This window comes from Pseudoliparis swirei, chromosome 24, assembly GCF_029220125.1.
Source record: "Pseudoliparis swirei isolate HS2019 ecotype Mariana Trench chromosome 24, NWPU_hadal_v1, whole genome shotgun sequence".
NCBI lineage: Eukaryota > Metazoa > Chordata > Actinopteri > Perciformes > Liparidae > Pseudoliparis > Pseudoliparis swirei.
The window spans coordinates 25,179,305-25,204,112 of NC_079411.1; the positions used below are offsets into that span (position 1 = coordinate 25,179,305).

Below are 24,808 nucleotides of genomic sequence, written 5' to 3' on the forward strand. Positions count from 1 at the left end.
TATGTGTGTAGGCGTGTGTGTGTGTGTGTTTGTACAATAAAGTAGATGGAAATGGGAAAACTGGCATACGAGAAAATAAAAGCTGCAGTGACTAATGAGCAGAAAGATACAACTTTAATGTCCCCTGTGGTTGAACTGGGAAACAAACGGAAAGAGCCCAGAAAGGAGTTGGAAAAGAGAAATGTGCAACATGCCATCACAGCCTAATGTTTCAGCTCATTCAGACAGTATTTCCTCTGTCCCTTCAGCTCCCTCCGCAGCAGTCGGCTGGCCAGAGAATCGTTACTGTGGTTCTCACAGCCTGCAGTCAGATTGGACATTATTCTCCACTGAGTGAGCCTCTGTGTGTGTGTGGGTGTGTGTGTGGTGTGTGTGTGTGTGTGTGTGTGTGTGTGTGTGTGTGTGTGTGTGTGTGTGTGTGTGTGTGTGTGTGTGTGTGTGTGTGCGTGTGTGTGCGTGTGTATTTGTACAGTGTCTTGGAATCATTATTTATGAGTTCAAATCAAGCTGCTGGCTTCTTGTACTAAATCAAGGTTATCGACCAGTTCTGGGTAAATATGCAAGAGTTAAGACCTTTGTGCTCAATCAATAGGAGCTTACCCTGGCATCTGATTGGAGATTGGAGCGGGCTATCGGGCCCTTTTACCCAGCGGCAGGCCTCATGCTGGCTCCACTGAGGAGAGTTCACCCACGAGAAGATGGCTCCTGCGTTGGCTCTGCTTCTCCTTTGCCAAGTGGCTTTATACACGGCTGTAACATCCAAGAACGGTAAAATAGAGCAGGATGATTGCTTTATGTGTCTTTGAGCATGAATCGACTCTTTCGTGTTTCTTTTGTCACATGCTGCAAGTATTTCTGTACTTTTCATCACTGGCCTTTATCTATGTTGAATGTATCTTTTGTAGAAAATGTATGGTGTCGAGTCAAAAGCTTCAAAAGTGTGCACGATGTTCTGGTCTACACGGTGGATTATGCGGTGTGGCGTATACTGTCATATTATTCCTGTGAATCTTTCTGGTCCAGTGTGTAGCCGTCCTGATGTCGCTGAGGGGATCGAGGAGTTGACCCTAAATCGTGTGTATGAGGTCGGAGATCAGGTGAACCTGGTGTGTGAAAGGGGTTTCTTGCCTTCGACGGCGACCCCTCGAAAGCTAACCTGCACCGACGCGGGAGGATGGACACCGGCAGACCTGGCATGCACCCGTGAGTCCACTGAGCTGTTGGACTCTCACTCTGCCGTCTACACCATCGTAGCAATGCAGTGTTTGTCCTCTAACGTTTAGTGATGCAGCGGTGCAAAACTAAAACAGCTGGAGTTCTTAAATTATATTCTTAATCCAAAAGTAGAAGGTATGAGCAAGACGGGAGAAAAATAGTTGGCTTATGTATTAGGCTCCTAACCCCAGAGAAATCATTGCCAGTGTGTAGCAGGATATATTTTACTTCATCTTCTGTCACATGGTGAGGTCCAAATGCAAAATAATTAGCTTCCTTTAATTATTCATTATGTATCAACCAGGAAACAATTAATAAAATAATAAGAGCAAAATAAGAGTTTTCAACAGTTTTATCAAAATACAGGGTTATCAGTATATTATTGTCTGATTTAGTCCGATATCGTCTGACCTTAAGAATATACCAGTGATTCACATTTGGTTGCTTCTGCAATGTGTGTATGTGCAGTCGTACTGAACCGTCTCTTCTGCAGCCAAGATGTGCCCAATACCTCGACCTCTGCAACCTCTAGCAATGGGGAGGACAGAAGCTCCATTCAAGAGTGTGCTTAACTTCACATGTGATGACGGGTAAGATTGATTCAGATAGAAGAAAAAAATGTTTTAAAAAGATCCAAACAGATCATCAGAAGGTGTGTTTACAATACCGTAATGTGAGAATGGTGTGAACTTTGTCAGGTACGTCATGCAAGGAGCCAATGAGAGCATCTGTTCACATGATGGTACCTGGAGCAACCCACCGCCTCTCTGCAAAGGTACTGGAGGACAATACTGTATATGCAATGGAAATGATAACAGACGCTATGTTGTTCAATGGGGAGCAAACGTTAACATCCAATGTATTTTTGTCGAACCTTAAAGGAAACTTATTATTTATTCATGCACTTGTTTTTTAAGTAAGTGAGATTATTTTGGACAAGATAATTCAATTCAGTTTATTTTGTATAGCCCATTATCACAAATTACAAATTTGCCTCAGTGGGCTTTACAATCTGTACACTTACGACCTCCCTGTCCCAGGACCTCACATTGGAACAGGAGAAACTCCCAAGAAATAGAAAAAACCCTTTCACGGGGGAAAAAAAGGGAAGAAACCTTCAGGAGAGCAACAGAGGAGGATTCCTCTCCCCGGATGGACAGATGCAATAGATGTGATGTGTACAGAGGGAAGCATTACAGAGTAACAACACATTCAATGAGTATGACAGAGTGCATGAATAGTTGTTAGGAGTCATGGATCACGATGCAGACCTCCATGATCCATCAGGCAGCGAGGAGGTATAATGACAATGAACGTATTCATTCATTCATGCAGTGTGCAGAGCATATCTTCCATGGATGCCGTACATTGCACCTGTTAATGCTCACAAAGCAAAAAATGCAGCGGAGTTGTAGCGTCACCGTTTTTTCTTCTCACAGTTGTGAACTGTCCACTGCCCAAGTCCCCTCGAGATGGAAGGATCGTCTATGATAAGCCGTTTACTGGAAGCACCACGAGGTACGGGCAAAGCTGGACATACGAGTGTAACCCACGTTTGGCACCAAGCTATGAGAGGGGATCCTGCATGGCCGACGGAAGCGCGACTGAGCCGCCGCTGTGCCGAGGTACGCGCGGCGTGACAGGGTCTCTCCGTGTACTTTGACCATCCTTTTCACGACTAAATACCGCCTCCTCGCCTTTGTGATCATCCCAGAGGTGCGCTGCACCATCCCAACAGCCCTCCGGAATGGCTTCATCACCTTCGCTGTGATGAGACAACATGGATACAAGGAGACGGTTAAGTACGCCTGCAATGAGAATTATATTCTGGATGGAGAGGCTGAGGTACAGTGCCAGAACTCAGGAAACTGGTCTTCCAAGCCAGTTTGCAGAGGTGAGTCGTGGGGAAATCAGATGTTGAAAACTAATCTGAATTCATGTATTCATCATTCTAGATCAGGAGTAGATTAGTGAACCACACGCATCCATAAACAAGCTGAGAGGTTACTGTTTGTCCCATGCAGCTCCCTGCAAAGTTGGCATCAAAAGAGGCCGCATCTTCTACAACGCCAGGAAGCTCTGGATCGCCGACCTGAAACCCAACAGAGTCCTCCATGGAGAACACGTTGCCTTCTATTGTCTGAACAGAGAGGCGAGGTGTGGCTACGCTGTGGCCAGCACCTGTAACAACGGGAACATCCCCATCCCAGAGTGCTTTGTGGGTGAGTTCCTGACAGCTCAATCCAATTCAAAATGTTCTAGTTCCGTCCATTTGAAAGCTGGACAGATACTTACGAATACAAATGCATTCAGATTTTTAAATGAAGGCACCATGAACAGATGCAAATCCTTGAAATCCAACTTGTTTCTAATGCTATCCTTGATATTTGGGCACAGGAAATCAGATTGCTCATTACACGTCTTTGGAAAAGCCTGTTGTGTTTCTATGCAGCAATGCATTTTATGATTACTGTAATACATTTCTGTTGTGCACCGACAGATATGCTAGAGAGGTTCAGGTCATTTATGTTCGCTTTCTCTCATTCCAGGCTTCCTGATTGTTTTCACCTGTCATCACACCTGTCTCCTATGCTCATCAGTGTCAGCCCCGCCCCTGATTGGTCCCACCTGTGTCTTGTTACCATGTGCTTAAATTCCCCTGTCTCCCAGTGTTCCTTGTCAGTTCGTCTGGTCTTTTGCCATGATCAGGTCGGGTTATGTTGTGCTCTTGAAAAGTTTTTGATCCCTCACTAAACTAAATGCGCTTTCATTTGTTCACTGCAGAACCGAAAAGTAAAGTACTTACAAATACTTTATCCGTGTCTCCCGGGTCGCCCCACTGGGTCCTAGTTCCTAAGTCTCTGGGCTCGTAACAGAACGAAGTGACCACATTATGGACCCAGCCGACCAAAGAACGCTACGCCGCTCTGTCGGTACAGGCGTGACGATTTTTCATCAGGAGGATAAACTGGACAAAGTCAGCGCGGAAATACAAGAGCTGAGAGGACGCCAGGCCGGTGATCAGGAAGAATTGACTACACAGATGCTACGACTGGTTGCCCAAATGAATAATTTTTCACTCATCAACAGACTGCTCCTCCGGTGACGTCATCCACAGCTGAGAATTTGCCTGTCAATACTCCAGCTGACGACCCAGGTCAGGCTGTTTCCTCCCGTTACGGCTGGCTCTTCCGAGAGATTTTCCGGAGACTCTTCATTGCAGAGCCTTTCTGGTACAGTGTGATCTGCATTTTCAACACAACTCAGCAGCTTTTTATCTGAGCATGGTAAAGTGGCGTTTATTGTGTCTCATTTAACGGGAAGAGCTGCAGCCTGGGCTACTGCAGAATGGTCTAGAGACACCGAACTATGTTACTCATTGGCGATTTCATAGAGACTATGAGGCGCATTTTGACCACTCATCGCCTGCTACGGAGGCCAGCAGAAGACTGTTTCAAATCGTCAGCTCAACCGTCAGGTGGTTGATTATGCCATCGAGTTTCGTACAGCAGCAGCGGACAGCGGATGGAATGTTCCGCCTCTTCGACGCCTTCATGACAGGACTTTCGGAACCGATAAAGGACCAGCTGGCTCCACTGGAGACACCCGGATCTGGAATCCCTCATCGCTGTGGCCATCCGGATCGATAACCGTCTTGGAAAAGAGAGGGGCGTCACGATAACCGAGATGTTATTCCCAGCTTCCAGAATTCGCTTTGTGGATAAGCGCCGCCAGCGGAGGATTTCCAGCTCATGTTACCGGACCATCTGAGGACTACACTTCCGAATGACTCCGGTGAACCCATGCAGCTTGGAAGAACCAGGCTTTCTCTGGAGGAGAGGCAGCGCCGTCTGGGAGGGTTGCTGTTTCTACTGCGGCCAGCCGGGTCATCAACTCGCTTCATGCCGGGAAAGATCGTGCTCACCAGTCAAAAGGAGGCGCTGGTGAGCAAGTTTCCCAGAACTCCCCCCTCGCCCTGTTCCTCAGGTAGACATTTGTATTAACAATCAGAGCATTGACCAGGGTGTGTTAATAGACTCAAGGGCTGACGAAAGCCTTATAGACTGGGGCCTAGTCAAACAGCTAAAAATAAAAACTGTCCGCTATCTCATCCTGTTAGTGCCAGTGCCTTAGACGCTTGTTGTTCACAGTTACCCATTGCACTGAGCCCATACAGATTACTATAAATAAGGACCATACCGAGAGCATGCAATTTCATATTTTTGAGTCGACTCAGCACCCGATTATTTTGGGGTTTCCTTGGTTGAAGATCCACAATCCTCACATAGACTGGCCTTCAGGAAAGTTAAGGAATGGGGAGAGGATTGTAAGGGCAGGTGTAAACTTTGCTTAACCTGTTAATGCACCAACAGACTCTAGTAGGATCATTATAGATCACCCTGACTATCCTGATCTACACAAGGTACCTTCCTGTTACCATGATTTAAAGAAGCGTTTAACAAGTCTAAAGCCTTGTCGCTACCTCCTCACCGAGATTTTGACTGTCCCATTGATCTCTTACAGGGCTTACCGGCCCCATTCCCAAGGGAGACTTTACTCGATTCGAGACCTGAGAGAACAGCAATGGATGAATACATCTCCTCTTCACTCAAATCAGGGATTATCCGTCCTTCATCGTCTCCAGCCGGAGCGGGATTCTTTTTTGTGGGAAAGAAAGGCGGGTCTCTGAGACCTTGCATAGACTACAGTCCACTAAATGACATTACGGTGAAGAACCGCTATCCTCTGCCACTCATGTCATCTGCTTTTGAACTGCTTCAGACGGCCAAGATATTCACCAAGTTGGATTTAAGAAATGCATATCACTTGGTTAGAATAAAACAAGGGGATGAGTGGAAGACTGGATTCAACACTCAGAATGGTCACTATGAGTACTTGGTAATGCCTTTTGGACTGTGCAATGCACCGCTGTTTTCAAGCTTTTGTGAATGAGGTTTTGGGAATTCTTGAATATTTCAGTGTTTGTGTATCTGGATGACATACTGATTTTCTCCCCAGACGCTAAATCTCATGTTAACCATGTCCGCCAGTCCGCCAGTTTGCAGAAACTACTGGATAATCAGCTATATGTCAAGGCAGAGAAGTGCGAGTTCCACACAGAAGAGGTGTCTTTCTTAGGATACATAGTCTCACCTAATCATATCCAAATGGATCCTCACGAAAGTCAGTGCAGTATCCCAGTGGCCCACACCAGACTCCAGGAAAAAGGTTCAGCAGTTCCTAGGATTTGCTAACTTCTATAGGAAGTTTATTAGGAATTTCAGTTCTGTTGCTGCTCCTCTGCATGTTCTGACTTCTCCTAAGGTTCCTTCAAGTGGACCCCCAGGCGGATCTTGCTTTCAAACTTCTCAGAGATAGATTCACATCAGCTCCCATACTCACATTCCAGATCCCCCCGCCAGTTTATGGTCGAGGTGGATGCTTCCAATGAGGGAATTGGAGGAGTACTGTCTCAACGTTCTGCAGAAGACAACAAGATGCATCCATGTGCTTACCTGTCGCGGAAGTTGACAACGGCAGAGCGGGAATTATGGGGAAAAAAAAGGAATTGTTAGCTGTAAAAGCTGCCCTCGAGGAATGGAGACACTGGCTGGAGGGTGCAGAGCAACCGTTTTAGTCTGGACAGATCACAAGAATCTAGAATATATAAGAAAGGCTAAGCGTCTCACTCCGTCCAGGCCAGGTGGACACTTTTCTTTAGTAGATTCAACTTCACACTCTCTTTTCGTCCGGTCTCAGAATCAAAACCCGATGCTTTGTCTCGCCTACGATCCCGAACCACTTGCGGTAGAGCCCAAGACCATCCTTCCACTTAACCGGGTGATCGGAGCCTTTTCCTGGCAAGTGGAGTCAGACGTTAAAGAGGCAAATGTCATGAATCAGCGCCTAGCGAGTGTCCCAACAATCTGCTGTTTGTTCCTGAGGCTCTTCACTCCAGGTCATCCACTGGGCTCACTCATCTGTGCTTCGTGCCATCCGGGAGTAGCAAGAACAATGTTCAGGATTCAACAACGTTTCTGGTGGCCATCCATGAAGAAAAATGTGGCCGGTATGGGCGCGGCTATGTGCCGAGGTGTAATAAGACCTCATCTCAAGTTTAGATGGGCTTGCTCCCGCCCGCCGATTCCCCCCATCCGTCTGGTCACACATTTCGATGGATTTTGTGACAGGATTTCTCATCCAGAGGCAAGACTACGGTTCTAACAGTGGTTGATCGATTTTCAAAATGGCTCACTTCATCCCATTGACCAAGCTTCCTCTGCCAAAGTCACCGCAGAGGTCATGATGAATCACGTATTCAGGATCCATGGATTCCCTAATGACATTGTTTCCGACAGGGGTCCACAATTCATTTCCGCCTTCTGGAAAGAGTTTTGTCGACTCATAGGTGCCACCGTCAGCCTGTCATCAGGATATCACCCTCAGTCAAATGGACAGTCGGGCGTCTGAACCAAGAACTAGAGACTACGCTACGTTGTCTCGTCTCGAACCAGACCACCTGGAGTGACACCTCATGGGTCGAGGTTGCCTTGCCCATCTTTCCCACGGCGCAGGTCTCTCTCCATTCCATTGTGTCAATGGTTTCCAGCCTCCACTTTTCCCTAACAACGAGGAAGAGGTGATGGTTCCATCGGCACATGCCATGATCAGACGTTGTCGCAGAGTTTGGGCTGGTGCTCACAGTCTCTTCTCCAGTTCAGCTCGGATGAAGGCTGTTGCGGACGTCATCGCGGGGGTCGCCTCCTCCTACAGTCCAGGCCAAAAGGTGGCTCTCTACTAAAAGACTACACTCCATGTCGCCTCAAAGAAACTGGCTCCGAGATTTGTGGGTCCGTTTCCAGTGTCCAGAGTCATCAACCCAGCGTCGGACGCTTGCAACTCCCAGGACCTTGAGAGTGCACCGTTCGTTTAGTAGAAGTAGAAGCCGGTGTGTGAGTGACCTTGTTCCCCGCCTCGCCCCTCCACTTGAGAGGCACCCAGTTCTTTGAAGGGGTGACGTTTACAAGTCCGTAAGCTACTGGAGGTCCGTAATAGGGGAGGGCAAAGCATTCCTGGTAGACTGGAAGGGTTACGGTCCTGAGGCTAGAAGCTGGATAGCTGCTTCATTTATCGTAGACAAGACTCTTATCCACGACTTTTACAATCAGCCTGGGCCATCAGGAGTTGGCCCTAGAGGGGTACTGTTGTGCACCGACAGATATGCTAGAGAGGTTCAGGTCATTTATGTTCGCTTTCTCTCATTCCAGGCTTCCTGATTGTTTTCACCTGTCATCACACCTGTCTCCTATGCTCATCAGTGTCAGCCCGCCCTGATTGGTCCCACCTGTGTCTTGTTACCATGTGCTTAAATTCCCCTGTCTCCCAGTGTTCCTTGTCAGTTCGTCTGGTCTTTTGCCATGATCAGGTCGGGTTATGTTGTGCTCTTGAAAAGTTTTTGATCCCTCACTACGTGAGCGCTTTTGTTCACTGCAGAACCGAAAAGTAAAGTACTTACAAATACTTTATCTCTGTCTCCCGGGTCGTGCAATTGGGTCCTAGTTCCTAAGTGTCTGAGATCGTAACAATTTCCCTTTCTTTTTCCTGCTTTAAGAACCGGGCAAGGTGGAGTACACCTTGAGGGCCAAAACTCTTCCATCAGAAATCACAACGTGTACTACTTCACCCCCAGCACTACCTGCATAGCTTTGAACAGAATGTCCTGAAACACTATGGCCACTGATCAAATATGAACGATTGGACCCTGCTCCAGAAGACAGATGACACGTATTTCCTTGTGCCAGCTAATAATAAAGTCATGATGAATAAAACAAAGAAAAATGTTTGGAACCTGAGAGAGTCTGAGTAAATAATCCACTGATGCATACCAGTACATACTGAACATACAACTGCGGTTACAATGAAAACTGAAGATATTAAATATGTGTGGCTGCAATCTGTCATAATTTCCCAGGACGTTTGATACCAATTCACACCTCATTCATGTGTGAATTTAGGGTGAATCTGACTCATATGTGACCTTAACCGCTCTTCGGTGATATCACGGTGTGAACAACACTCAGAGGTGCTTTTTTCAGAAAAGCTGATGAAGTTATGGGTAGTGAAATATCGAAAGACAGTGGTATGAAATTACACAACGGCTGAGGACAAAAATAGATCAAACTTATGCAAATCTTAAATTCTCCCCTTTAGCAAATACGGTTTGTGTGCATGTGTTTATAGCGTTTGGCTTCGTAGATCTCAACCCAGTTAAAGTACAAAGCAATAAAATACTGTTTAGCTTTGGTAGTGAAAACTTCAACTGGTTTAAATGTTGACATTTATATCAAACTGAAGTAGCTGATCGCTGAGAGAGACATTATAAATCTCACTTCTTTCTGAGAACCGTACGCAATAACTCTTTATTCTTTTTATCATTGTGCTGAGATTGCATTATCAATTGCCCTTGATGCACATCATCTGGGTGCGAGAGGAACATTTATGGAAATAAACATTCTTACACCTCATTACCAAAATGACATTCTTAGCAGTGATTCATCCGTGCTCTTTGATCGGATTTGAGCAAGAGCAAAATGGGGCCAATTGGAGTTTCATAACATTGCAGCAATAGGGAAAGTCCACTGCTGGAGCGTTTCACTTCCAGTAAAATGTTACGAGGATTACCATCTGTTATTGCAAAAGAAAGCAAGAAGGAAAAAAAACAAGGATCTCCAGCCAGCAGTTACTTCATGCTGCTGTTATCTGTTTACTGTTCGGGGAGCTCACGCAGCAGTGAAAGAGGGGACAAGCGTTCAGTGTGTGAAGAAGACACCACAGGAAAGAACAGAGGAGCGTCTGCACATTTCTACAGAGGATGGAACGTATGCTGGCTTTGACTCTGCTTTGTCCATTTGTGTATTTTACCACCGCGGCATCCAACCAAGACAATGGTATTTGCTGTTATTTCTTACTTTTGGGAATTTGACAAGGCTCAAACTGCACACATTCACAGTCATTACTTTGCTGTTTTCATGGCTTTTATCTTCACGTAATGTTACAAGAAACTCATTCTCACGGCATTTGCTGAAGTAGCAATGACCATGTTTAGATTTGCAGGCATACAAATCAATTATTTCATTTCATTTGTAGTCTGAGATGGTTTGTCTCAATGTGTTGTGGAGCTGACTGAAGGAAAAAGCTTTTTATGGCTTTATGAAATAGTATATTTTGTTGTTGGATGTAAGTTTCTGCTACTCGTTCCCTGTCAAATGTTGCCAGCATTGCCAGTCATACTGTTTAAATGGCTGACATAAATATGCAATAGAGTTAATACTATTTTAAGTAAAGCCCTGAAGACAGTTTCACTCTTTCGCAATAATCAACTTGCAGCAGATGTTGCTGTTGCTGCATCGCATATAATTTTGTAGGTAACAGAAAGCAATAATATAATTATGTGATAACGAAATGGTTGTGTATGAATACAATATGTTACGACACATACACACACATTTCTTCTATTTCAGGTGGGACACACACGTGGCTTTAAGAAATGCTTAACATTAATGCATTAATGTCCATTAGCTTGTCGTGTTTTGACTCTGGATCGTTTGAATCTATTGGAATATTTGTTTCCAAGTCATTTGAGAGTCTTTACATAATCCTAATTAAATCCATGTGTCCTCGCAGTGTGTTTCAGGCCTGAGCTGGCTGCCCACATTGAGACGAATGGGCTCCAGAGGTTCTTTAACCCCGGTCGGGAGTTAACGCTGTCCTGTCATCAGGGATACACCCCCGTGCAGGGACCTCTGAAGATTGCTTGTGGTGCCAGTGGAGAATGGACGAAAACCAAATTATTGTGCATACGTGGGTCTCCAGTGATTGTATTTGATCGAAAAATGCAATGCATTTTGGCAGGAGAATTTTATTTATTTATGTGATTATTGTACTTTCATCTATAATATTATTTCTATTCATATTTCTATGTTTGCATTCTTAATACCAGAAGCAAAACCCTTCCATTCACACGTGTTCTCTGTACTGTTTTCTCTCTTGTAGCAAAACGGTGTCCCTCTCCTGATCCATTGGCTCATGGAGAATCGTTCTATGAGGATGTCGTGTTTCAGAGTAGGATTAACTTTACGTGTGATGAAGGGTAAAGCAAAAAACATCCTGTTGAATTTCATTGTGTCATTTTGAGTCACATTTCTGTCCCTTATACACTCTGGCATTTTGAAAAAGCAAATGGAGCTAATCAAGCAAACAAGTGTATTGAGCAGACCCGACAGTAGTATAGAATGTTAAGTAAAGTGTTGGCAACCGGCAACATGCTGTGAAGGAATTGTGAAGATCAAGCAAAGATAATTCAAACACTGGAAATGAGTAGTGGATTTAAAAGTTCTTAAAACAAAATGATTACCTTAAATCAGCAGGGCACACGGCTGTTGATCTGACTTTCCCTGCGACCACATGCCAAGTAAATATGTTCTGGTATTTATAAAGAAGGATTTCATTAAATATGTTAATATATATCATCTCTTTGTCATCTGTTTTACCAACAATTGCAAGTTGACTTTGCATACGAGGGACCAGGTGTGAGCATACATACGCAAAAAATACGTAACTGTCGGGCACAAAGGAAGTTTGCACATTATCATGCAACCTTTTGATCTACTTAAAAGAAAACAAGAGGAATACACATAGTATTTGAAGCCTAACAGTGTGCAGACCTCTTTTGTACCTCGAGGTTTACAAATGATGTCATAAAGATTCTAGTAGACGCTTCAGTCGGTTGCAATCTGCAAAGCAACCTTACCACTAGATGGCGCTAAATCCTACACGCTGTTCCTTTAAGACAACCCAGTGTATTTTGTGTATTTATTTGCAATCGAAGCATAAACTGACCAAATGATCTGACTTCTCTACACAGGTACACCTTGACTGGAGACAGCACCATGGTGTGTCTTGCCAATGGAACATGGAGCGCACAAGTACCAGAGTGCAAGAGTGTGTGAACCATTACATCCTTCTGCAAGGCCAAAGAAATAAATAAGAAAGCATACAACTGGATTTTCTGTGGCTTTAGATGACAGGCAGCCCATTGAATGATTATGTCCCTATAGGCCAGTAACAACACAATTGTACTTAGTATCTAAGCTATCACTCAATTTGCCCTGCTGTAAATGCAAAATGATAAAAGAAATATACGGTCACTAAGAAATGGAGACATTACACAGTGCAAGCATGTATATATATATATATATATATATATATATATATATATATATAGATAATGGGTATTTTCTCTCTCTTTTCTCGTAGCCGTGACCTGTGGTCTCCTACCGATCCCACAGTTTGGGATGATAATTTATGACAAGAGCATCAGAGGGAACACCACTGATTTTGGCGTCGGAGGGACGTATACGTGTCTGCCTCCGTACGTAGTTATTGGCAACCCGAGAACCCAGTGCACCAGCAGCGGCAACTGGACCAAGACCCCTGAATGTCAAGGTATAAAGGTTTGAGAGCAGGAGCTGCTGCGATAATAACAAGAAGAGTTAATGTATGCAATGCAAGAAGCATTTAGTGACCACAACTGTGTTTTAAACCGTTGTGAGACTTCAACAAGCATGATGATGCTAACAAATATTATAATAATAAAATGACGAGTATAGTATGAGATTGGTGAATATTTTATTAATGGGCCGTGAGGCACGATGTGAAATCTCTTTCATGAAAAAAAAGAAAAAACTAACAAACTGTTTTGGAGAATATGGAGGATTTTGTCACTCCACTGTTGGTAGTACAGCTAGAATGTAATAACGATACAACAGTGGGAGCTGAGAAGACACACTAAGAACAAATTAGATGCAATAGCACCCCCCTCTGGTATTCACCATCTCCCAATACACTTCAACTGGGATGCTTAGCAGACAACTGGCAAACATATGGAAAAAATAGTTTCTCTAATGGATGGACTAAATTATTTCTGTTACAGTGGTGACCTGTCCTACACCGGAGAACATTGACAACGGATTCGTGTCCAGCAGCGACCAAAGAGAATATGACTACATGGAAACAGTCAAATATGGCTGCAATGGAGACTATGACATCGAAGGAAGCCTTGAGATTGTTTGTCAGCAGAATGGGGAATGGTCTGAAAAGCCATCCTGCAAAGGTAGGACTGTAACCAATATGCCCGTTTATTTATTTTATTATGATTATACATGACACATTCTGGTGATAGCCGCATTTCTTGGGTGATCTTGACAGGTGAAGATCCTGAGACCTGCTTGTAGCTGATTTCGAGAGTTCCGTTCTGTAGTAGAGGGTGGCATAGGAATGTTTCCTTTCCAACTCTGTCCGGGACTTTTGGTGTTGATAATTCCATATCAGCCTTTTTCCATTTCTTTTACTCTCAATTTTACTACAACCCAATAACAATTGTTTCATCTGCGTTGACCATTACATAAGTGTATATACATTTGGAAATGCTTTTCAGAGTTAGAATTGTAATTTTAATGCCTCTGCATATGACCTAAACTGTCATTTGCCATCTAATATAAACTTCTCCTCTTTTTTATGGGTAGGTAACCACTCTCAATGTCCAGTGTAGGACATACAGTATAAACAACACAATCCTTTTCATCAAATAATGTTTTTTGTTTCTTCTACTTGTCACATATAGCTCCTTGCAGTGTTGGCATACAGAAAGCAAGGATTTTATACAAAGGACAGAAAATCTGGATCAAACACCTGCAGCCTAACAAAATCTTCCACAAGGATATTGTCTCAGTCTACTGCGAGGACACGGTCCGGAAATGTGGCTATGCAGTGCCAACCCAGTGCACCGATGGAAGACTCACAATCCCTGAATGCTTTAAGGGTAAGAAATATTTCACAACATATCACCCAATAGCCAGAATACTATAGACTTTACTTTGTTCCATTTTAATTATTTTGTATTTTTAAAATATATTCTTCAAATTTACTTGAATATCACTCAACCTGAGACAAGCAGCGCCAGCTTGTGTCTGCTGTTTTCCTAAGAAATAGTGTTTTAAAAACTATTGATAACATAACAGATGTACAGTACACTTAAACTATCAGAACAGCTCGTGCTGGCACATAATCCAAGTATTTCATAGCCAAGTGGTTGTCCTCTGGGTTCAAAAGTATAGTTTTTATTCCCCATTTCCCCAAATAGTAATTGGTAATAACAATAACTTGTAAATTAGTTAATGCAATAACAAGTATTCTAATGATGTCATGCATTTGAAAGAATGACATGCCGGGGCATATTTACAGTCTTTTACAAATTATCATAAGGCTTGGTCATATCAATTGAGAAGCTACACTTCCCATAAAACCTATTATTGCTCCACCCTGCAGTGAACAGTAAATCACAACAGGACATGTGGATGATTTTGGGGGCAACATTTTTTCAACATGATCAGTAAATTATAAAAGATAAACACTTTGACCATAAATTATATTTGCCTCTATTATAGTAAATGTATTCTGACCGGTTCTCTGTCTGTGTCTTTTTTCTAGAACCCAGAGGTATTGATTACCACTTTCGTTCAAGTTCACTTCCATCAGAAATCGAACAGTGCTGAAACAACAGCAGATCCCTTCTCTGATTATTATTAAACTACTTCCATAACCAATATGTGTTCCTGTCTTCTGGTTGTTGTTCTTCTGTCTGTTCAGTCTTCTTGAACATTAAATAAATAGCCACACATATTTGTAGGAATTGGACACTGAGAAACTGAAGAAAAAAACTTCCTGATTGGTTGGGATGCTCCTTTATTTCACCTTGGAAGCTATTACACAGGGAAACTACATTATACCTGAAATTCTTGCCAACCTGTACTTCACATTTGCAAAAACAATTTTTAGTGTGGTGGTGCCAGCCAATAACCCGATTATAGGAGACTTTCTAAAGTTCCTTCCCACACAAATGACTCTTTCACTCACGGTATGCACAGGTCAAGATGATCTTCTACCTTTCTTTCTATACTCCCTTTCTGGTCATCTGTATTTCATATTTTCTATGATTAAAAGTAATATATAATGCAAGTAACGTTGTGCAATTAATATGCATAACTTCTTAACTGAGGAGTACTTAAGGTCCTTGTAATACGTGTTAATTAATAGATAATAATATGTATTGTATCCTTTTTGTACCTGCAAAAAGCATAGGTAACTTTTGATAAGTACACAAAGTATTTGTTAACCTTAATAAGGCATTGTTCTATGCGCAAAGTCAACTCCTAATCCATTTTGGCCTCTTGCCCAGGCAACGCTGCAAGTCCAGCTGTGGTATCCCCATGGTATCATACATAGATAGGTATTTGGATAGGTCCTCTGACCATGAGATCAAGCAGACATGTTGCTCTCTTTTTAAAGCCAGCCAAATTTGACTTTGAGATTTGGTTGTGTGTGCCAGAGAAAACATTCTTCCTGGCGAAATGAAGGCAGATTGGCCATGAAGAGCCAAACCTGAACATCTCATGTCCTCTGAGAAGGGTGAGCTAAAAAATAACCATGACCTGGTTAAGATTGAAAAGAGAGACTGCGTGCACGAAGCAACACCCTACTACATGACCTGCAGATCACTTCACACTCTACAACACTTTCCATGACATCTGTGAAGACATGCAATGTGCTTGTGATTATATCAGTTTTACTGTCATTGCTCATGCCATTTGCGTGTCGGTTTTGATATTCCGATACTCCCAAAGTGTCCTTCTGCTTATTGTCCGGACTGCATATTCCCTGAAGGTAAAGAGGTCACGATTTTTCAGAGGACCAAGGGTTTTCTCCAGTGAGCCCTCCAGCAATCTAATGAGGTCACCAAGAATGTGTGTAACGCTGACCTGCCTATAATGTTACAACCATTTCTAAAGACCTAAGTTCTGTAAGGAGACACATAAAATGTTGATTAATCCAATGTTAGATTTTTCGGTTGATGTGAGGCATTGGTAGTAAAGGGACACTGTAAGGCTGTCACAATATTCGATTTACACAATACGATTATTATTGTAATCAACATAATTCAAGATAACAACATTATGTATGTAATATCTATGGAAAACTTGAAAAAAGAAGAACAATATCAGTCAAATTCATCTTTATTCATCTCAACGTTGATTAATGTGCATCATAAACTCAAGCAAGATAAAGATTGGAGGGGAAACCAGGGCCAGTGCCTTTACTTTAACGATACTGAGCTATTGTATAATATGTATCTGTTTGAAACACTCTATTCACTCACAGACTTTTATTTAATTTTTAATTTTTTTTCTATTCCATAGTTTAAACTAATGGTAATCATATTTGCTACTGTTGACAAGTTGACTTATAAGTTCACTATCTGTGAATCATTTATGTCACTGTGTTACTGGTGTTTTTTCCAAGCCAGACAGGTCATTGTAGGACTGCTCATCTGAGTGATACTTCCTCGTCAAATTTATCGATTAGGGATGATCATTCTGGCAAACTCATATTCAGTAAAACTATGTATCTTCAATGCAATACCCAATGTATTTGTAATTTATCCAATTTGGACTCTGATTCTGTTGTATTACACCTTTACAAACTTTAATTAAAGAATTATAAACACACAAACATGGAGCTATGACCGTACCCATAAACACATGTGTTACATAACATTCTCCTTTCAGAAAGCCTCAGAAAGTTTGAGGTGGAGAGTAACAGCAGGAAGTGAAACTGTACAGACAACCCACATCCAGTTTTCTTTCTGAGAGGTATGTTTCCAGCAGTTAAACCTATCTCCTTCACCTGCCTGAGAGGCTCTATAAGGATCAGATGACACAATTTGATTTTGTGCAGACAGGATGTTTCCTTTAATAAGCAATTTCCCTCCCTTTCTGCTCCATTTCCCCACATCCATGAGATTCATCCAAAGGCTCCAGTCCAAATGCATCAGAATATGGGTTCTCTCGAACTTTGAGTTGACCTGCGAGAAAAATCACATATTTGATTACTTCTATTAACCCTTCATCCATAGAGATCACTATTGTCTGTGAATCTGTACCATTGTCTCTAGCTAGTGGCGAGTGGATTTATTGGCTTACTGTGTATATTCACATTCGACCCGCCTGTGTTACTTCTATTCAACATTATTTTGGGGAGTATATTTGATTCATTGGAGTCTTCCCCCACTGAAAAAAAGAGAAAATATATAAGAATTCGCCCTCTCCTTGCAACTACATGGACTACAATGCAAATAAGGTATGGCTCTACCCAAGAGTTGTTATAACAAGATGTATTTCTTGAAAAAAACAAGATATTTACAAGTTATTGCGACATAAAAATGCACCACGTTATAATAAGTTATCTAATCTTAATCACAAACAACTTTTTAAACTTGTTACGTTGTACAATGACAATAAAATAAACTTTTAAATTTTAACTTTAGTAAACTAAAGAGTTCATATCATGTATCACCATTGATTAAAAATAACAAAAGAGATAATTTCGTTTTTAAAACAGTACGTTGCAACTTAAATCAGCGTTTCTGGTAATTCACGCTTTACACTGTGCGCGCACCCGCGAGATGCAAGACAAATCTCGGTGAGGAGCACGCGCGGGCACGCACAATTCGACGGAAACCACGCATGCCTCTGACAAGCGTTCATCTCATCTCGCGAGACCCTACGAATTCTTCCTTCTTCTCGTCCAGCATGGCCGCGCTCTATGAGGGATACACGTTGTGCAGACTTGCTGCAACTCAAAATCAGTCAAATTCAGGCATTCTCGGGGTGGAAGCGGAGAGAGACAGCGACCATGTGGTCGTCACCGACTCAACCAGATCGGTCACGCTGTACAAGGTAACGTTTCACGTTTGTTTCGAGGAGGCTCTCGTAACCAACTGATCGGCGCGACCTGGAGAACTCGTGTTGGCATCCTCGGCTGTTCTTGGCAGAAACCACCGAACACACACACGACACGGATATCTTTAGCTGTGATGGTACCGACTCCTCTTACGCGAACATCGTCAGCTCCGGTTGCTCTAGTTGTAGTAAGCGGTGTGTCGGCGTAAAAAAAACAGGCACACGTGAGCTAACGGTCGCAAAGCTTGCTAGCCGTTGCGCTCCGCTCTGAGTGTAACGTTATATTACTGTAATGTAACTAACCTACTGCTCCCCGTACCGCGAAGCGGTTTACCCCGCAGCTCCTTTTCAAAATTGGCTTCACTTGATTGTTTCGTAATCTTCCATCTCGCACGAAGGTGGGCACAGTATGGCACCGGCGCAGAGTTTTAGGAAGTGTGTGTGTGGTGTAGACACACACACACACACATATGTGTGTTGTGTTGGAGAGTCATTGGTGCCATTTCCCGGCCCTCTTTTCATGCATGTGTTCGCCGCCCCGACAGGTTTCGGACCAGAAGCTGCTGAGCAGCTGGACGGTGAAGCAAGGACAGACACTGACCTGTTCAGCGGTCTACAACCCGCTGACCAAGGAGTATGTTGCGGTCTCGGATAGCAAGGTATGCGAGCTGTTGGTGGCAGGGTTGCCAGGTCTGTGTGACAAAACCAGCCCAATGGCCAATCAAAACCAGCCCAAAACCAGCCCAATGGCCAATAAAACCAGCCCAAAAACCAGCCCAATATCAGAACTCAAAATATGCCCGTGCCAAACCATATACACTGCTTTTAAAGTCCATGTCCATGTGTGTACGTGCTGATCTGGAGTCAGTTTGGTAGGATTTGGGTATAAATAAATTATTTCATTTAAAATATGGATTTTTATTTCAAGATATTAATGTAATTTGCATGCAAACTAGGTCTACCCGAACCAGCGGACACAAAATTCAACCCGCGGCAACACTTCAAAAGTAGCCCAATTCCGCGGGAAAACCGCGGACCTGGCAACACTGGTTGGTGGTGTCGGTGTGCTCGCTCTATAGCACCGCCTGTACAGAAACGGAGTAAAATGAATCAATTATTCCATACAATAAAACCAAGGAAGTAAACGCAAACATGCAACAGTGAATTAAATGTTGCTTTTTTTCTTTCTGTAAACTTGTACTAACTGTGTTTCTGCAAGATGAGACCATGTTCAGTCGGCCATGTCCACAGGATTTCTTATTCACTCCATAGTGTTACTTCATTTAAAGGTCTGGCCGTGTGTGGTTCTTGTTAAATAAACCAAATCGTGAGTGACTTTCTTTCATATAGGCTCTCGGTGTCGCTGTAGATCGGTCCTTTGAGAAATATCTGCCCTTACGCTGTAATAAATAATGAATTTGTTTGCGTTTATTTTTTGCAGGTGATCAGAATTTGGAAGCAAGAACACCTACTCTTGGATCAGGCCTTCAAAGCAACCGTACGTGAACTGGTTTGAACAATGTGTTGTCTGATCTCGGCGGAGGTGCAGCCGCCTGATCCAGTTTGAAAAGCCACCATTGTCAACAGAGAGCGACGAGACGGGACGAATAATACAATGGGAGACGATGACTGTTGTTTTCCACCAAGCATGCTGGAAGCAGCTGATTCACACAGTACAGCACTCCAACCTGAGCCCATCCTCACTCCTTCTCCTGTGTATGAATTCTCTCCAGGTGTCAGCTGATATCTGGAGGGTCCACTGTGTGGCTGGAGCGGAGCCTGTGGTCTTGTTCAAAAGAGGAGCTGTGAGGCTCCTGGACTCTCTACTTTCTGCTCCGCAGCAGCCTATAGAGGAAGTCCTGGCACAAGAAGAGGCCATTAGGTCAGTATCACTTACAGCCCCAGTAAACCCTTTAGGTTTTCATCTGGATTGAGAGGGATGTTTGCATTTTAACAGTTTATATTGACAATTCAATTTCTAACAATAGTTCGGGCTGTGCAGCAGTCTCACCTGTAGCGTGTCGTTAATTTTTACTTTTGTCTTTAGGTGGAGCACCAACATAGTGACAGAGTCACATCAGGATGTCATTTTCACAACCGAACAGGTAACATCATTTAAGCTGTTTTTGCATTTCACAGGAGTGACAAAAGCTGCGAACTAAATGAAATTACTTCCCGATTCAAGCAATCTTTGCTCTTGTATCTTGTAAATACTTTGAGTGGTGTAGCTCATGGGCCTGCATGAGAATGCCTTGTATTTGTTTGACCCGTTTACCAACAATTAATGTTGTCCTTTTGACTTGTCCTTGGACAGGTCAATCAACTCTTTTGTTGTTGTTCTTTTTAAGGCCCGTTTGCTTTTGCTGTCAATGTCGTCCCACAGAAAGGAGATCATTTCCTGTACCTGCAGAGACTGAATCCCAACACCCTACAGAGGTACCGGCTGGAGAGGGAGGAGCCGGGTCTTTCCCCGCTCAGCTTCTCGGCCTCCTACAGGGATAAACACATCCGCCTGCTTTATCTCTGTAAGTCTGAGTTTCCTGCGAAAGTAATTTTAGTGTAATTTCGCGGACTTCCTTTTCATTGCACCGCTCATGGTTTACGGTCCGCTTAGCAAGTTGAGATGCAAGACTGGAGTTTGAGTTGAGAGACAAAATTGCTTCACAAGTTGCCAGTTTACACACTAATTCCAAACCAAGGAAAAGCTAAGTTATCGTCAGACGACGTGGTCGACTAACCAGGACGCTGCTAAAGATACAATCTTGTTGTGCCGTGTGCAGATTTTGTTTACGGTTTTGATATTGTGAGTTACTTTGTAGATCAGTGAACAACAGAAAATAGTTAGTGACTAGTTCCACATTCATTTTGTAGGTTTACTTCAAGTTCCACATTGTATAGCATATGTAAGATATTTGTGATGAGTTCGTCAATAATCTATTTTCTGCGTTTCCTTCAATCCAGACCCTAATGGTCATGTATACCAGAGTGTAGTCTCTGAGCGGGGCCAGGTCACTGATGAGGGGGCCCAGGCTTTTCAGCTGCCTCGCAGTCTGCTGCTGAGTCTTCCCGTCGGGGAGGGCCTCCTGGAGGCTGCATCGGCTCAGGCCCTGGACGAAGCCCATGTCGCTGTTGTGGGTGTTCCCCACCCCTCTGCCGGATCCGGCAAAGGTAAATGCGTTTTTATCACACTGAGTAGAACCCTTGTGATCTTCATGTGAGGCAGACAGGTTTTCAGATATTAGTTGCATTAGCAGCTGGCTGTTTTTCACTCTGCTAAAAGTGCCATTTTAGGCAAGATGTATCTCAAGTCAATCTGGGATATGCAGAGAGCTGTGCCCTCCAGGTTGTCGGTATGAAACGTTCACAGTGGAGAAAGAGCCAAACAAATTTAATTGGCTGATGCAGCCATTAAATAATAACAATAATTAAAGGCATGCCAATCTGTTGCCTCTACACTGTCATCTGTCCAGTAAAGGTGAACCCTACCCACCAACAAAGGAATGAGAATAAGGAAAGAAGGCATCACTTGATTAAAGTTCATGGTAGTTTTTTATGACTGAGCAAGATTAATTTAGTTTTAATGTCTCCGTCTAGTGTTGCGATGAAGAAAAACAAGTATTTTTTTGTTGATGACCTGAAGCCATGTGACTCCAGTTTGTGTGAATGGCTCTCCGTCTTTGATCTTTCAGACTTCCTCTGCATCTGGAATACCAATTTCCAGACGCTTCAGGCAGGGAAAGAGATGACTGGTAAAATCTACGGACAGGTAGGAATGTGTGCGTGCGTGCACATAACCCACCAACATACTTTTTTGTTTTCATGTCTGTTATATATTCAGTGGCTGAAACAAATACTGGTATTGCTTTTTAGCTATGCTGACAGCAGGGCCCTAGAGCGTTGACGAGCGCATGAACCAACCACTCATTCCAGCTTACCTCATGGTTTAATCACTGCAGGCCAAAGTTCCCTGTCCTTCCAGCTGCTGGGTGCTGATGGAGGACTGTATGACTTTGGCAGAGCGTTGTGGCTGCTCTCCACTGTGACAGGGCTCACTGTCCCTCCTCACGACTCGATGGCAGTTTACATTCTTAGTATTGACGCTTAAAAAGTTGTCCTAGTTCATGTTATTACTGTTAATCTATGCTAACTTTAATTCCTGTTTGTATTCACTTGTCTTTGATCTAGCTATGGAGTTTTTGGAACAAGTTATTTATTTCACATGGGAAAACCCTCTCCGTTATTCCATTCGAGTGCCCCAAATCTTCCCTGGCCAGCGCGCTGGGAAAACTGAGGCAGGTCAAGACTGAAGGTGAGCTAAAACAAATATGCAGCACTGCAAAAATGTTTGATGCCCGAGTAGACTAATTTAACATTAAATAATACGACAATAACATTGTCTTGCACTAATTCGACACTGCATAGTTGTTCACTCGGTACACCTTGTTTTTTCTCTCTTCAACAGAGTCCAAAGCTCCCATTTCTGTGCCGTCTTGGAATAACATCCTGCATGAAGAGAAAGCTCATCCCTCGAGAACAGTGGAGAGCAGGAAGATGGTTTGTTGAACCTGATACTAGAGACTAGATGGCTCCCACACGCTGCCCTGAAAACCCTAGTTGCTGATTTAGAGTACACAAAATGTATAGAATTGTGTCTTGTGTCGAGGGGACAATTCCTAAACATACATGTCTGCTTTTTCTGTAATTTTTCATTTATTGGTAGATTTCTCTATAATGGTAACCTAATAATAATAATAATAATTCGGACTTCTATAGCGCTTTTCTAAACACCCAAAGACACTTTACAGGGAACAAGAGACAGACAGAACAGAACAAAAAGTTAGCAGACAAGACAAACAGTAACGTGAAGAAAGGAAAACAAACGGGGAGACAAACTGGAGAAGCTGTGAGTCGTATCAGGGTCAGGGATTAGCAGGTGAACGCGATTTGGAAGAGGTGTGTTTTGAGGGCTTGCTTAAATAATGGTAGGGTGGGAGCCTGACGGATGTGGATGGGGAGAGTGTTCCAGAGGGTGGGGGGTGCAGCTGCCGAGAAGGCCTCGTCACCCCAGGTCCGGCGCTTGGTCCTGATGATCTTCAGAGTGTTTGTGCCGGTGGACCTGAGGCAACGGGTTGGAGCGTGGAGGAGGTCTGAAAGATAGGGAGGGGCCATGTTGTTTAGGGCTTTGTAGGTGATCAGTAGAAGCTTGAAGTCTATCCTGTACTTGACCGGGAGCCAGTGGAGGTGCTGTAGGACCGGGGTGATGTGTTCAAAGCGTCTGGTGGAGGTGAGCAGACGGGCGGCAGAGTTCTGGACACATTGAAGTTTATTGATGATTTTGTTGGGGGAGTGTTGGGGAACCTAAATGAGTGTGTAAAGAGGGCGGCCTTATCTTAAACAGGCTTGCGCACTATAGATCCATAACAACACCAGTTGATGAACGTGAAACAGATTTCATGAGTCGGCAATTCTCTCCTTTCAACTTGTGCGAGTAATGGTTCAGTGATTAACTCGTCAATGTTATCATCCATGGTTTTATTCCTCTCTTTCCATACAGAGAAACCGTAAGAGCCAATCAGCACATAGTTTAACACATTCCCAAGTCCTGGAGCTCATCAAGGTAAGAAAATGATTTATTTAGTTTTTTATGGCTCTCTGGCAAAACACTGAAACTGTCATTTTATAATAAAATAAAAAAACATTTTAATTTCCTCATGCAGACGGCACCGGTAGAAGAGGTCCAGAGAGAGGTGGATATGCTGCTCTCAAGGACAGACATCCAGGATCTGCAGCCCTTGTTGGGGCAGCTCGCATCAACCCTGGTGTCCCGGACCCTGCAGGATCCAGTCTTCTATACCCCCAGCAGCCTGGCTCAGCTAGTGCACACTCGGTGCCTCTGCCACAGGTCAGTAAGGCATGGCATAGGGATCCAGGCGATGTTGTTCTTTGAGTGAAACGTATAACTGAAAATGATATATATATGCATCTTAAAACTATTTAACTGGTATTCAGTCTGCAGGATATATTTCTGAACCTGTTTTTTAAATGCAAATGTCATAGTTGAGAGGGTTTACCATCACGAGTGTTCTTTCTTCTGAGTGTGACCAGTCACCATCATGACATTCAACAGTGTGTGTCCCGACCTTGTGCTCCTGGTACTGGAGAAGAAGGACTACTTCATGTGTCAGCTCTGCCTGCAGTTCTTCCCTGACATCCCTGAAGCCGTCACCTGTGCCTGCCTGAAGGCCTTCATCAGGTATAACTGATGGTTCTGAATGAAGTGTACACCCCCAAACTGATGACTCTGGCTCGGGGTCTACCCCCATGGGCACTAAAGTAACATCTTTTGGGGAATAAGGGTTTAATCGGATTATTAGCCTGACTCGATGTAAAGGAAAATGGGCGTGGGGAAATAAACAGTGTGTGGTTCTGCCTTGGTCTTTCAGCATGTCAGACATTGATGCGGAGAAAGGGATCCTGGAGCCCGACAGTGTCAACTTCATGGAAACCCTGATCGCTCGAGAGTGCAACCCGGACGGCTTGCTGAATGGCTCCAGCCTCACCAAAGCACAACAGGACAAGGAGATGACCTCACCGCTACCAGAACAGATCTGTCCAGTCGGATTGCACAAAGCTGTCCTACTGTATCCTGCCAGTGCACGCTCTCTCTGACCCAATATTTGCACCATGCAATGCTGTCACATTGTGTTATTTATCATAGATTCAACCCCTACCCACAT

At 43.5% G+C, this 24,808-nt stretch overlaps 3 protein-coding genes across 3 annotated transcripts; all 3 read left to right on the forward strand.

Moving 5' to 3' along the window:
- Positions 1–265: 265 nt before the first annotated feature.
- On the forward strand, positions 266–9,068 carry LOC130189646 (beta-2-glycoprotein 1-like). Its single transcript, XM_056408557.1, has 9 exons — positions 266–333; positions 593–768; positions 1,024–1,203; positions 1,709–1,805; positions 1,914–1,990; positions 2,655–2,840; positions 2,930–3,109; positions 3,240–3,437; positions 8,828–9,068. Exons 2-9 carry the CDS (start codon positions 699–701, stop codon positions 8,917–8,919), a joined length of 1,080 nt encoding a protein of 359 aa, XP_056264532.1. The 5' UTR covers positions 266–333; positions 593–698; the 3' UTR covers positions 8,920–9,068.
- Positions 9,069–9,934: 866 nt separating this feature from the next.
- Positions 9,935–14,879, forward strand: LOC130189647 (beta-2-glycoprotein 1-like). The gene is made up of 8 exons (XM_056408559.1): positions 9,935–10,163; positions 10,900–11,076; positions 11,269–11,365; positions 12,140–12,216; positions 12,532–12,720; positions 13,208–13,387; positions 13,898–14,095; positions 14,764–14,879. Exons 1-8 carry the CDS (start codon positions 10,088–10,090, stop codon positions 14,826–14,828), a joined length of 1,059 nt encoding a protein of 352 aa, XP_056264534.1. The 5' UTR covers positions 9,935–10,087; the 3' UTR covers positions 14,829–14,879.
- A 3,022-nt stretch (positions 14,880–17,901) lies between these two features.
- nol11 (nucleolar protein 11) lies at positions 17,902–24,791 on the forward strand. Its single transcript, XM_056408556.1, has 14 exons — positions 17,902–18,068; positions 18,617–18,730; positions 19,513–19,569; positions 19,805–19,953; positions 20,119–20,176; positions 20,455–20,596; positions 21,033–21,239; positions 21,761–21,837; positions 22,257–22,380; positions 22,534–22,625; positions 23,626–23,688; positions 23,789–23,973; positions 24,199–24,324; positions 24,515–24,791. The coding sequence occupies exons 1-14, from the start codon at positions 17,922–17,924 to the stop codon at positions 24,738–24,740; spliced, it is 1,767 nt and encodes a 588-aa protein (XP_056264531.1). The 5' UTR covers positions 17,902–17,921; the 3' UTR covers positions 24,741–24,791.
- The last annotated feature ends 17 nt before the right edge of the window (positions 24,792–24,808 follow it).